The sequence below is a fragment of the Taudactylus pleione genome, unplaced genomic scaffold, assembly GCF_031769625.1.
Source record: "Taudactylus pleione unplaced genomic scaffold, aTauple2 ptg000054l, whole genome shotgun sequence".
In the NCBI taxonomy this organism is placed as follows: domain Eukaryota; kingdom Metazoa; phylum Chordata; class Amphibia; order Anura; family Myobatrachidae; genus Taudactylus; species Taudactylus pleione.
The window spans coordinates 3,564,967-3,577,578 of NW_028284456.1; the positions used below are offsets into that span (position 1 = coordinate 3,564,967).

At 40.8% G+C, this 12,612-nt stretch overlaps 1 protein-coding gene across 8 annotated transcripts in view; it reads left to right on the top strand.

Annotated features, from left to right (window-relative positions):
• Window positions 1–12,612, top strand: part of LRRFIP2 (LRR binding FLII interacting protein 2) — a 137,236-nt gene that overhangs the window by 58,540 nt on the left and 66,084 nt on the right. For 4 of the 8 annotated variants that reach the window (XM_088464165.1, XM_088464171.1, XM_088464191.1 and 1 more), the window contains exons 6-9: window positions 3,946–4,014; window positions 5,411–5,461; window positions 9,003–9,044; window positions 11,073–11,135. The exons of the other annotated variants lie outside the window; for them this stretch is intronic. In XM_088464165.1, the coding sequence (XP_088320291.1) occupies window positions 3,946–4,014; window positions 5,411–5,461; window positions 9,003–9,044; window positions 11,073–11,135 (225 nt within the window). The remainder of the gene's footprint in view (window positions 1–3,945; window positions 4,015–5,410; window positions 5,462–9,002; window positions 9,045–11,072; window positions 11,136–12,612) is intronic. 8 annotated transcript variants of the gene reach the window in all.

Below are 12,612 nucleotides of genomic sequence, written 5' to 3' on the forward strand. Positions count from 1 at the left end.
GTGGTCCTGAGGGCTCTCCAGGGACCGCCGTTTGAACCACTGGGTTAAGTGGATCTTAAATGGCTAACAGCTAAGACTGGCCATAGCTTCGGCCAGACGTGTTTCTGATTTAGGGGCTCTCTTGTAGACCCCCCCCTTCTTGATTTTTCATGGGAACAGGGCAGTGCTGCGCACTCGTCCTGAATTTCTTCCTAAAGTTGTTTCCCAGTTTCATGTTAACGAGGAAATAGTTGTACCGGCTTTTAACTCACCTGGCCTTTCAGTGGGTGAGGCCACTTTGGATGTTGTGCGGGCCTTAAGGACTTATGTTGACTGCACTTCTTCGTTTAGGAAGTCGGACGCCTTGTTTGTCCTCTCTGGCTTCCGTAAAAAGGGTTGGCCTGCTTCAAAGCAAACTTTGGCAGCCTGGATCTGTATGGCGATTTCTGAAGCTTATCTTCATGAATGCCTGCCGGTTCCTCCTTCTGTGAAGGTTTATTCCACTAGGTCTGTGGGTCCTTCGTGGGCAGCTCGACGTGGTGCCTCTGCAGTCCAGATCTGCAAGGCGGCCTCGTGGTCCTCTGTCCATACCTTTGTGAGGTATTACGTGTTTGACACCTATGCCTCTCAGGATGCTTCCTTCGGGCGGCGGATTCTCCTTTCAGCACAGGAGCGTCCCCACCCTTAAAGGATACTGCTTTGGGACATCCCCAAGGTATCCTGTGGATACCCTATGGACCCTGAAGTAGAAAATATGAGATATGGTAAGAACTTACCTTTGTTACCTCTATTTCTACGAAGTCCATAGGGTTCCACAGGACTCCCGCCCTGTCGCACCTGTGCTGCAGATGGGCTTTGCTCTGGTCACCGGTTTTTCCGTCTCCCTCTGGTGAGACTGTGATTCTTGTGTGTGTCCAGATCTTTTTTCTCTCTCTTCCTTCTCCTCCTCCGGCCTATGGCTTGGTACGTAACTGAGATGCCTTGGCTCGGGGGCGGGGTATAGGAGGGGGACCCTAGTGCATCCTGGGAGGCTGAAAACTTAACTCTATGGTGCCCGATGCCTGACGTCATCACCTATACCCCAAGGTATCCTGTGGAACCCTATGGACTTCGTAGAAATAGAGATAACAAAGGTAAGTTCTTACCATATCTCATATTATTTGTGCAGAGCCACAATTTAATAATATTGCATGACCTTCAAATCGTTTATTGCGATGAACACCTATTATTGAATAAGCGGTTGATACTAATACTGTTAATTAATTCTATACTGTATTACAATTCCCTAAGTACTACAAGGTAGCTGCTTAACCATTGTTCTCTTATCTTGCCGCAGTGTCTTGGGAAAAACATTTTAAAGTGTTTGTAATATGTTAAAATGTCTGCAGATGTGATTAATTATCTGTAGTAATTCCTATTGCTAAAGCTGGCCACACACCTAAGTATTATCTTTCCAACTAGACCATATGCTTCCAAACACCAGAAAAACGGTGGTTCAAGAAAAATTGATTAAATCAAAGGGATTTAACTAACTATTCTGACCGTTTTTGTCCATTTTATGATGTTTGGGACCAAATAGTTGATTTGTCATTTATTCTCATTCATTATCAGATTTTTATTAGAACCAGTTGGCTGATTGGAAAGATCATCTTTTTGGCCCCCATACACCTGCGACCGGATCAAAAATGCTGATCCGCTGAACGGAAGTGCCAACCGGCGGTCATTGATGTTCCCCAAATTCAAACCATTGAATTTCACCGGTCCTCCGACCCAGCATCTGTGGATTGCAGCATCGCGACAATCCATCACTGGTGTATGGGGGGCCTTTAGTCGTGCGTCCAGATTTAGAAATTATAATTGAACTATAATTATTATCTGAACTGTACCACATCTTTATTACATAATGATACACCGGGTAAAATAAGTATTGAACACATCAACATTTTTCTCATTATATTTGTAATGGGGCTATTGTAATGAAATTTTCACCAAATGTCAGCAACAACACATGCAATCAACACGTGCAAAGAAATCAGACCATAGATGTCCATAAATTAAGTTGTGTAATAATGTGAAATGACACAGGGAAAAAGTATTGAACACATGAAGAAAGGGAGGTGCAAAAAGGCATGGAAAGCCAAGACACCAGCTGAAATCTATCAGTAATTAGAAAGCAATCCTGCCCCTTGTAAGTGCAAATAAATATAAGATGGTTCAGTCCCAACTGATGGCCTATAAAGAGGTGTCTCATTAGCAATGAAACACAATAAACATCTCATGATGGGTAAAAGCAAAGAGCTCTCCCAAGACCTTCGCAACCTTATTGTTGCAAAACATACTGATGGCATTGGGGTTACAGAAGGATTTCTGAATGTTCCAGTGAGTACTTTTGGGGCCATAATCCGGAAGGTGAACATTTCACCATAAACCAGCCACGACCAGGTGCTCCTCGCAAGATTTCTGGAGTGAAAAGACTTATCAGAAGAGTTGTCCAAGAGCCAAGGACCACTTGTGGAGAGCTTCAGAAAGACCTGGAATTAGCAGGCACAATTGTTTCAAAGAAAACAATAAGTAATTCACTCAACCGCCATGGCCTGTATGCACGCTCACCATGCAAGACTCCATTTCTGAAGAAAAAGCTTGTTTAAAGCTTGCTGCACAACATTTGGAGAAGCCTGTGAAATATTGGGAGAATATAGTCTGGTCAGATGAGACCAAAATTCAACTCTTTGGATGCCATAATACACACCATGTTTGGAGGAGAAATGGCACTGCACATCACCCCAAAAACACCATACCAACAGTGAAGTTTGGAGGTGGGAACATCATGGTGTGGGGCTGTTTTTCAGCATATAGTACTGGCATACTTCATATCATTAAAGGAAGGCTGAAAGGAAAAATGTACCGAGACCTTTTTGATAAAAATCTGCTGCCATCTACCAGGATGCTGAAGATGAAACGAGGGTGGACATTTGAGCAAGACAATGATCCCAAACACACAGCCAAGGACACTTTCTCAATTGGTTTCAGAGGAAGAAAATAAACCTGCTAGAATGGCCCAACCAATCACCTGACTTGAATCCAATTGAAAATCTATGGAAATAACTAAAGATCAGAATTCATAGAAGAGGCCCACTGAAATTTGAAGGCTGTTTGTGTGGAACAATGGGCCAAAATCACACCTGAGCAATGCATGCGACTAGTTTCTCCATACATGAGGCGTCTTGAAGCGGTCATTACAAACAAGGCTTTTGTACGTAGTATTAAATAAATTTCAGTAAGCGTGTTCAATACTTTTTCCCTGTGTCATTTCACATTGTTACACATAACTTCATTTATGGACATCTATGGTGTGATTTCTTTGCATGTGTGGATTGCATGGGTTGGTACTGACATTTGGTGAACATTTCATTACAATAGCCCCATTACAAATATATTTACTGAGTAAAATGTTGATGTGTTCAATACCTGCTGTATGTATGTATGTATGTATGTATTACATCTTTACCTGTCCAGGATTATTTTTCATTAACAAACTTTTTTATTTTTTTTATTTTTACAACACTTAACAGTTTGTCAGGAAATGCATACTCTTATTGTACTGTAAAACATTAAAGCAGTAAGATGAGAGAACACTATAACAGAGTAATACACAGTACTCCACTCTACAGAACAAACACGTACAAAACGGCACTAAATGCTTTCTCACACATTATTCTCTTACTGTCCTTCCCCTGTCTGTTATGCTCCTGGCACCATAGCAGTAAGTCTCAACACCCTTTCATATTTCTCCTCAAGTACATGGATTCCAAAAATGTTTAACCCCTGACTCCATGGATACCTTATCAGTGAGATAATATATCTAAAATTGTAGTTTCAGCTGCTCGTACATTCTCATTGCTACACTGTAAGCATTTTTTTAATTGTACCTGATTTAGTAATATTACATTTGTTTTTATTCTTAAGAGCTCATCTGTGGATGTGGTTGGCTCACACAAAGGCAGAGAAAGTACTTCCAGGAGGAGAGACCATGTGGTGTGTAACCATGGCTTGCCTTATGTGATCTATGTACTATTAACAGCCGTGTTATTGTACATAACCAAAGCTTTACCTACAGTATCTGCATTTTATATTACAAGTTCAACACACTGAATTCCATTGTGATGTAGAGTTTGAAATCCTTTTACAAAGGCCCTGTGGATAGATTTTTTATTTTATTTTTGTGCTTGTTTGCATGTGTCTGTGGGATAATTCTTATAGCAACAATCCCTCATCAGTTCTTTTTTACCCCCTTTAATGGGGCAATTTAAATGCATTTTAAGCATACATCGGATATTCTTTTTTATTAGGTGTCCTTTACAAAAATGTGTGAAGGGCATTACTGCTGCCACTTACACTGATTGGCTCATAGCATGTCATGTAAAGGCAGATTTACCCTGAAGACAGAGCTTATTGGGGTGTTCAAACCTCTCTGCTCACAACGTTATGTGCTCTATGACTGAGGTTTTCACGTGATACAGTCTAGAATTTGCAGAACTTATAATAATTGCTAGCAGTCTAAAGACACATGTTTTATTAACCAAATTCATCTTCTAATTTGGCATAGTGTTTTGTGTTTAAAAAAAACCAAAGAAACTTTTTGTTTTTTTCTTGGGATTGCTGCTTTAAGAAGTTAGAAATAAAATCTTAATTTCAGGTGTTAAAATATCTTAACCATTGGAATTATATGCAGAATCAGGGGCGTCAGAACAATTTTATGTTGTGGGGGGGGCGCAACATAATATCGTTGCGGCATCCCCCTACTCTCCCTCTTTCTTACCTGAGTAGTGGCTGCGGATGGTCAGGGGCTGTGCTCTATAGCAATAGGCTGCACAGCCCCTGCACCGCAGGGAGGATAAGGAGGTGCAATGTGCTGTATTTTAACTTAAAGACAGCACATTACACCTCCTCCTTCATGTGGAGCCTGTTGCTATAAAGCGCGGCCCCTGACCAGCGGCAGCCACGGCTCCTTTTAAATGTTTAGGGGGAGGGTCGAGCCACCCCATTGCCCTCTCACCCCTATTCCGACATATCTCACACCAATGCATTTTGTAACCAGTTTCCATGTATTGACATTCAGGCAAATCAGTTGAGATAGCATGGTTGCAAATTTATTACAACTGACCCTTAGCTTTGTAGTAGTAAATACACATGAGCTTTTGAAATGATGGCTAACTGTATATATACTGTAAGACATGCCCACATGTGCACAAATAAACATTGCACTAAGAATTTAGTACATCTCCTTTTTATCATAGGGATAAACAAGAACCATATCAGTGTAAACCTGTTTTTGTAAAGCTTTAAGTAAATACAACAATCATTACAACTTGCCTGTCGGGTAGTGTATCTAGATTATTTTACATTCTAATTTTTCATCTTTTATTTGCAGTCTGATATGCTGAAAGATAATGCTTTGAAGTCAAGTAGATATGGAACATCCGTATGTACACACAAAATTGGTTCTGCATGGCAAACATTGGCATTTCATTTAACCTTGCAAAAACAATTGTCAACTACTCTCACAAATAATGCAGGTCTTTCTTGGCAATGTCTGTGCATATGTAGCATAAGTTCGTCTGTCCATTTGTGACATAGCATATATTCCCAACAGAGTGAAATGAAAGGCAGTCAGGTAGTTAAGACCAACAACTCTTGCAAATAGAACATGGCTAATGATTTTTATGAAAATTTATTTTTATGTCATTACTTTTACATTGTAAAACAGGCTTCACTATATTGTTGGCAGATTAAAGTTACAATTAAAATAAAATGTATAGGTTATAATAAAAACACAGTACTTCTGCTGCTTAATGCATTGATTTGAAAAATACACACATAGTAAATAAATATATATATATATATATATATATATATATATATATATAATATATGGTGTGACCATTTCTAAACTTGGCCTCATTAGTCACAGCAGCTGCTTAAATTCTTTGGTAAGTTAGAAGCCGATTGGTTGGTGATTTATATCATACAATTTTATCTCTCATCAAAACTTTGATACATAGGCTCTTCTGTATGGTCTGATATTCAACAGAGGAAAAAAAGAAGGGAAATTTACTGTAGGCATTCCTTTTTTTAAATAATTAATCTGTACTCCGGAAGCTGCATTTATATAATTCTTAATTATTGCAAATGTTGCATATACTTTCATTTAATATGGCATAATATCCAATAGCCAATGCTATCACATCAGATGAATTCCATAATCATTTTTAATTTGCAGCGAATGTACTGTAGTACTTGATTGTAACATATAACTGGAACATAAAACATCAGATGTTGCGTATATTATGTGGGTAAGGTTAGTGTAATTCTTTATATATGGCAAGGAGCCTATTCTATCCTTTGTGGAATGTTATACTACCAAATATTATATAAAGTCAGTCAGTACCTTATATACGGTAGCATATAGCAAACTCCCAAAGGTAGTGAGTTGGTGTCTTAATGTGTTAACAATCTCCCAGTGATTGGATCTTCAGGTGTTGCTAAAATTATGCTCAACATTCCTGGGATATATTGTGGACCCTCGCCAGTGTGGCTTGAGTGAGTAGGGGTCAACCATAATATGTTGTATATAATTCCAATATCATGTTAACAGATCCATTCAGTAGCTATTGTCACGCTTTGTCCAAAGAAGTTTAATGTAGACTCCTGACACATTTCTTCACTGTACAGTATGGTTTCTTCTGAAGTTATATTAATTAAGCTGGTCTGAAAATGGAAACCTTTTGTCAAGGTTTCATGACTGCGATCAAGTGCAGTCATGATGTCACCTTAGTTATAGAGCATTACTGTCTCCTAAACACTGTCTGCTCCAATTAATCAGTTGAAATTAATTTGATGGAATTTCTACCAGTAATCTCCTGAACCCAAGCGAAACACCCAGGTTTTAGTGTTTTTAAAGGCAAAGAAATGCACATGGAGTACTTGGTCTAATGGTGGTAATGCCAACCACTGATTCTAAATTCTATGTAATAATATTTATATATAATATTTTAGAAACTAGTAGAGCACTAGCCTTTTTATTTATTATTTATTGCACAAAAATACAAAATTAATACTATTCTTAATAGACTACAAATACATGTGATCCACCATCTGTGATAAATTTGACTACATGTAATGGCCAAACTGCAGGGATCCAGTCTGTCACTTGCCTATTGCTAACATTGTATTGCTGACATCAGCATACATGTATCTGATGTAGGAGAGTGCCTGCAAACCTTCTGATTTAAGAAATCATTCCCATGTTCTGTAAGAAAATCAGGTCCTGAATATATATGTATTGACAAAGGGTACTGGACTGCCCGAAATGTTGTTGTTTCTTCATCAATGTTCAAATAAACACTTTGGTGTTTAAACTTTATTTACATTTTTCTTTTCTGGCAGTCCTTTTGTGTAAAATAACACTCAATGGCTACTGGTCCTTCAATGCAGCTGCAGTTCCCTTCTTTTCCTTTTCATAAGTAACAAGTTGGTCATATTACAGGCTGCTGCTGTGGGAACAGAAAAAAAAATCATACATTTTTCATAACCTCTAATAGTCATAGCTCATGAGAGAGCTCATGGAGGGGGAGGCAATTCACTCAATTAACACTAGAACAGAAGCCTTTTTACTGACTCATGAGGTTGATCATGTGCGGCTTCGTGCCAGTGCTTACTCATATCCATTTGCATCTGGTGGATGACGGATAACAGGGTGTGTCCTGTTTTTGGGTTTCCTGTTCTCTATCTTGAATTGAATCCAGTTGGAAGCCTGTGCCAGTTTTATTGTTCAGTGGGCATAAACAGTTGATGTAGTTGTGAAAACTTCAAAAATATAGACATTATTCTTATGTGTGTAATAAAGAATAACAGTGAAGACCCATATTTGTTTAGCTTTCCCCTACAACAGCCTGCATGGGCAATGAATCATTATCTTAATTTCTATCACTATTTCTTTTTGCACAATGAATGTGTCTTAAGCCTTATAATAAATAAGGGGTACTCCTGTTTTAATTGTTACTTCAATACAGTTTTTCACAAGTCTTATGTTGACATGGCTAGTGTTATATCAGCCCCCCTTTTCTCTGCATTGGCAAACCTGCATTAATGTGCTTCTTTAACTGTTATTCTCCCTTATTTCCATCTCTGCCCTTTTCTCAACACTAATCTGCAATTACATCTTCACTCATCTTTAGTAATCTTTTATAAATGCCCTAGCAGTTGATGACTCCTACTGCCCCTCCTGTCAACCTTAGCTTAATAACTTTAACCTGTGGTGTTGTCAGTCTCCAGCGGGGAGAAAAACGTTATAACAGCAAATTTGCTTTTCATCTGTGCCAAACAGAAAACTATGCAATAAGCACACATCAGCAAATCTAATAAAGGGTGTCGGAGAGATCAGGAAAAGGAGGCCCAGTAACCAGCAGCTGATCCTAAGGCTGGGTACACACTTAAACGATATCGGCCTGACTTGTCATTTCCCAGCAAATTTGAATGGCAAATCGGGCATATCGTTAAGTGTGTGTGCCCGATTTGCGCGCTCCCATGCAATATTTTGTGGGTGGCCGTGCCGCACGGTCAATCAGAAGATATCATGTACGATGCCATGCTGCTGAATTTAGCATGGCATTCTACATCGCGCCTCCACCCCCTGCATTATGTAAGTGTGTATGCACCTACCAATGCAGGATCCCGTTGGGTCGTGTAACGAGTTAACTTAATAAGTATTGGTTCAATAAATTACTTGCACTGGCTGATATGAAGTGTAAGGGCCCATGGCTCTAGGTGGAAGAAATTAGAGCACTATCTTTTATTTACAACTTCAGAAGAAAAAACACCTTAATGTTTAATTAAAATACAGAAGCGTCTGCGATAGCGCTGACAACCGCATAACCTGCAACACCTGAACAGGTTTGTTTGAAATGTGTTTATAATTTCTGTTTAATTTTGTTTTATTTTTTCCTTCCTAATGTCAATGTCAGTATGACTTGTCGAAGGATTCATCCAGAAGAAGCGGACTCTCTGTATGTAATAAAATTATGTGCATGGTGTGACAACAGCTTAACAAAATAGTTAACTGAAGTCGTTCCCCCTTTTTTTTTTTTGTATTTTAACTTTATTATTTTTCACATTAATTTTCCACAAATTACTTTATAGCAGATGTTCTTTGGTGCTGCCTACCTTTTTAGCCTGGGGGCTAATTCTTTTTGCATATTAAAAAAGCTGATTTTTCAAAATGAGGACACATTAGACTGGCGGGAAGATGCTCCTGCTCTACATGTAGTATCTTCATAGTGGTATGCGGTCAGGAGGCCAGCGGTCGAAATGCCGACCGCCTGCTTCCCGACTGTGAAATCCTGGCATGGGACTAATGATAGCCATTGAAATCCCAATGCCTATCATTATCCACCTGCCGAAATCCTGACGCCCGGCATACCGAACGATGGTAAGGATTAGGTTTAGGGGCCCCCGGGGGGTCTTAGGGTTGGGCACCCCTCCCAGGAGGGTTACGCTAGGGGAAGGGGGGGGGATAGGTTAAGGCACCCCTGGGGAGAGGTTAGGGTTAGGCACCCCTAAAGGATGGTTAGAGGGTGCGGGGAGGGTTAGGGATAGTTAAAATACTCACCCTGTCGGGATCTTCAGTATTACATCCGCCGGGCTTATGTCCGGTGGTATGTCATACCGATTCTCTTCATAGCTACATTGCTCCATTGTAATAGAATGTGAGTGACTTCCCTTCAGTCAGTCAGATTGGCCCAATTGATTAACTATTTCATGCAGTTGTCAGGATATTGTTGGTTTTGTTTTACGATTTGATCACAACTTGGGGTGTTGCGTGTAATTTGCTATTAGTCATATTTTACTTTTATGTCAGTAGATATGCCTGTTACCACTTGTAACAAGCTGCGATTTACTGTTGTGAAGTATAGTTGTCTAGCGCCATTCTGTTCCGTATCCTGTTTTCTATTACCTGTGTAGTCTCAAAGGTTTCAAGAGTGCACTCAAAATTCATTCAGCCCTCCTAACTCTTCTGCTTTATTCATCTATTCTCTCCACTTAGTGCCTTGCTATTTGTGTCTGCCCCTCCCTTCTAGGATGTAAACAAGAGCAGGGCCCTCTTTCTTTGTTTTCCTTCCTATCCCTGTCTCACAGTTTCTCATGTCCATGCTCCTGAGCACTGGCCTATCTTCTGGCTACTACTTATCACTGATGCTCACTCTTCTCTCAATAGCTAGAGCTACAATTCTGGGACTGATTCTGAGTTGTGTGCCAAAATACAGATACCCCTACTTCTCCTATTTCTACACCTCTTAAGATATTTAAGCCACTGTTTAATATGTGGCAGTATTAGTGTTTTCTTTCGCCTTTTATTAATTCAACGTACTAATAATATATTGCTGGAACAACTGAGGGATACTGGCTGGCATTGCTTTGCAGGCTAGTCTTGGTGCATCTGTGCATGCATGCTCCAGCTTATGAATCTACTCTATAGGCATATTGAGGTGGTGATGACGAAAGAAGGATTGCAGGGTTGCATGTACCGATGTGATCCTTGTTAAGTAGACTTTCACTGGAGAACCCACATGCTAGTAGTCTTTTATGGATAAAGAAAAGCCCTTTATCTGACGAAAACCAATCTTTTTTTCTACATAATAAATAGAGCCCTTTCTTAAGAGCGGTTGATTGTAATGCTCACTTTATTATTAAAAAATAAAGAAGTAGTCCTGTACATGTCTGCTTTTGATGGGTTTTTGCATGATAAGTTTGCCAGTTTTTGGTTATTAGAGCTATAAACTTAATTAGTTGTAAACATATTCTTCAGCCCATCTTTCATATACAACAGAAATGTGACTTATTTCTTTCAGAATAAACAGGCCATTTTCACTTGGAGACTAGAAGTACTATACTCCTGTCACGGATTGTTTTCTGAAACAGTTTTTTTTACATTTTGTCTTTGCTTTTATCAGTTAGATAATGCTTAGGGCATAACAAGAACTACATTATAGTATTACAGAATGTGGTGTTAGAACAATGTAAATCTTTTCCTCCAGAACCATACATACAACTCTTATGGAACCAAGACTAGATCCTGTGACTCTAATAAAGATATACTGGTTGGTACCAAAATATTTTACATTTGTTACATATGCCAGTTTTTAACATGCTTGCTGCTTTTGTGTATAAATTAAATAACGGACTACTATTCCCGGGTGTAGCTATAGTCGTGTCTGCTGGACCCACTTGAGGTTGAGGGTGCAGGAACTGTATTGATCCATCCTACCTTGTGGTGTTAAATCCTTCATTATAAAAGTATTGGTAACCATTCTTTTTAGGATGCCTGTAGTTTTGATTAATACAATCTTATTGTAGTGCAGCTGTCAGAATGCAACACAGTAGAGAAGGAAAATGCCTGTTTTTTTTGTAAGATGGAAAATACCTTGGAGCGCTTAGGCTGTAAGCCAGGGTTCTTCAACCTTTAAGGCAGTGTGGGCCACATTAAAAAAATTCAACGAAACCGAGGGCCGCTAAGCTATACTGCGATATTTAGACACTGCCCCCTCCTCACACAATTATGACCCATTATTGCCCCCTCCTACAAATTTAATTATGTCCCATAACTGCCCCCCTCTGCAGTGCCCTCAGTAGTGCCACATATACAGTGCCCCCAGTAGTGGTCCCCATATGCAGGCCCCCATTAGTGCCCTTTATACAGTGCCCCCAGTAGTGGTCCCCCTTATGCAGGCCCCCAGTAGTGCCCCTTATACAGTGCCCACAGTAGTGGTCCCCCTTATGCAGGTCCCCAGTAGTGCCCCTTATACAGTTCTCCCAGTAGTGGTCCTCTTTATGCAGTCCCCCAGTAGTGCCCCTTATACAGTGCCCCAGTAGTGGTCCCCCTTATGCAGTGCCCCCAGTAGTGATCCCTCCCCTTATGCAGTGCCCACAGTAGTGGTCCCCCTTATGCAGGCCCCCAGTTGTGATCCCCCCTATGCAGTGCCCCTTATACAGTGCCCCCTGTAGTGTGGACCTCCCTGTACAGTGCCACCTGTAGTGTGGTCTTCCTTATTCAGTGCCCCTTATATAGTGCCCCCAGTAGTAATCCCCCCCCCCTTTATGCAGTGCTTACAGTTGTGCCCCCCCATGCAGTTCCCCCAGTAGTGCCCTTTATATAGTTTCCCCAGTAGTAGTCCCCTCTCCCCCTCCCCGATGCTGTGCCCCCAGTAGTGGTCCCTCGATGCAGTGCCCCCAGTAGTAACCCTCCCCCGGAAGTAGTGGCTCCCCCCTGCCCCCACCCCCAGCAATGCAGACAAAGAGACAAACGTAACAAAAAGAAAAAAAAAACACCTGAATCCCTGCTCCCGCCGCCGTCCGCTCCTCCGTCCTCCCATCACCCACTATGGGAGCCGGTAGATGGGGCCCGGCTCCTGCGGTGGGTGCAGCAGCCAGTGAGAGTCTGTCTGACTCTCATTGGCTGGCTGCCAAAACAAACACACTGCCGGCGCCGGCGGCGGTGTGCTTGTTTCTGTGTGTAGTGCAGTAACCATCGACGGGGGACGGCGGCACAGGCTGAAAACCCCTGCTGTAAGCAGTAGT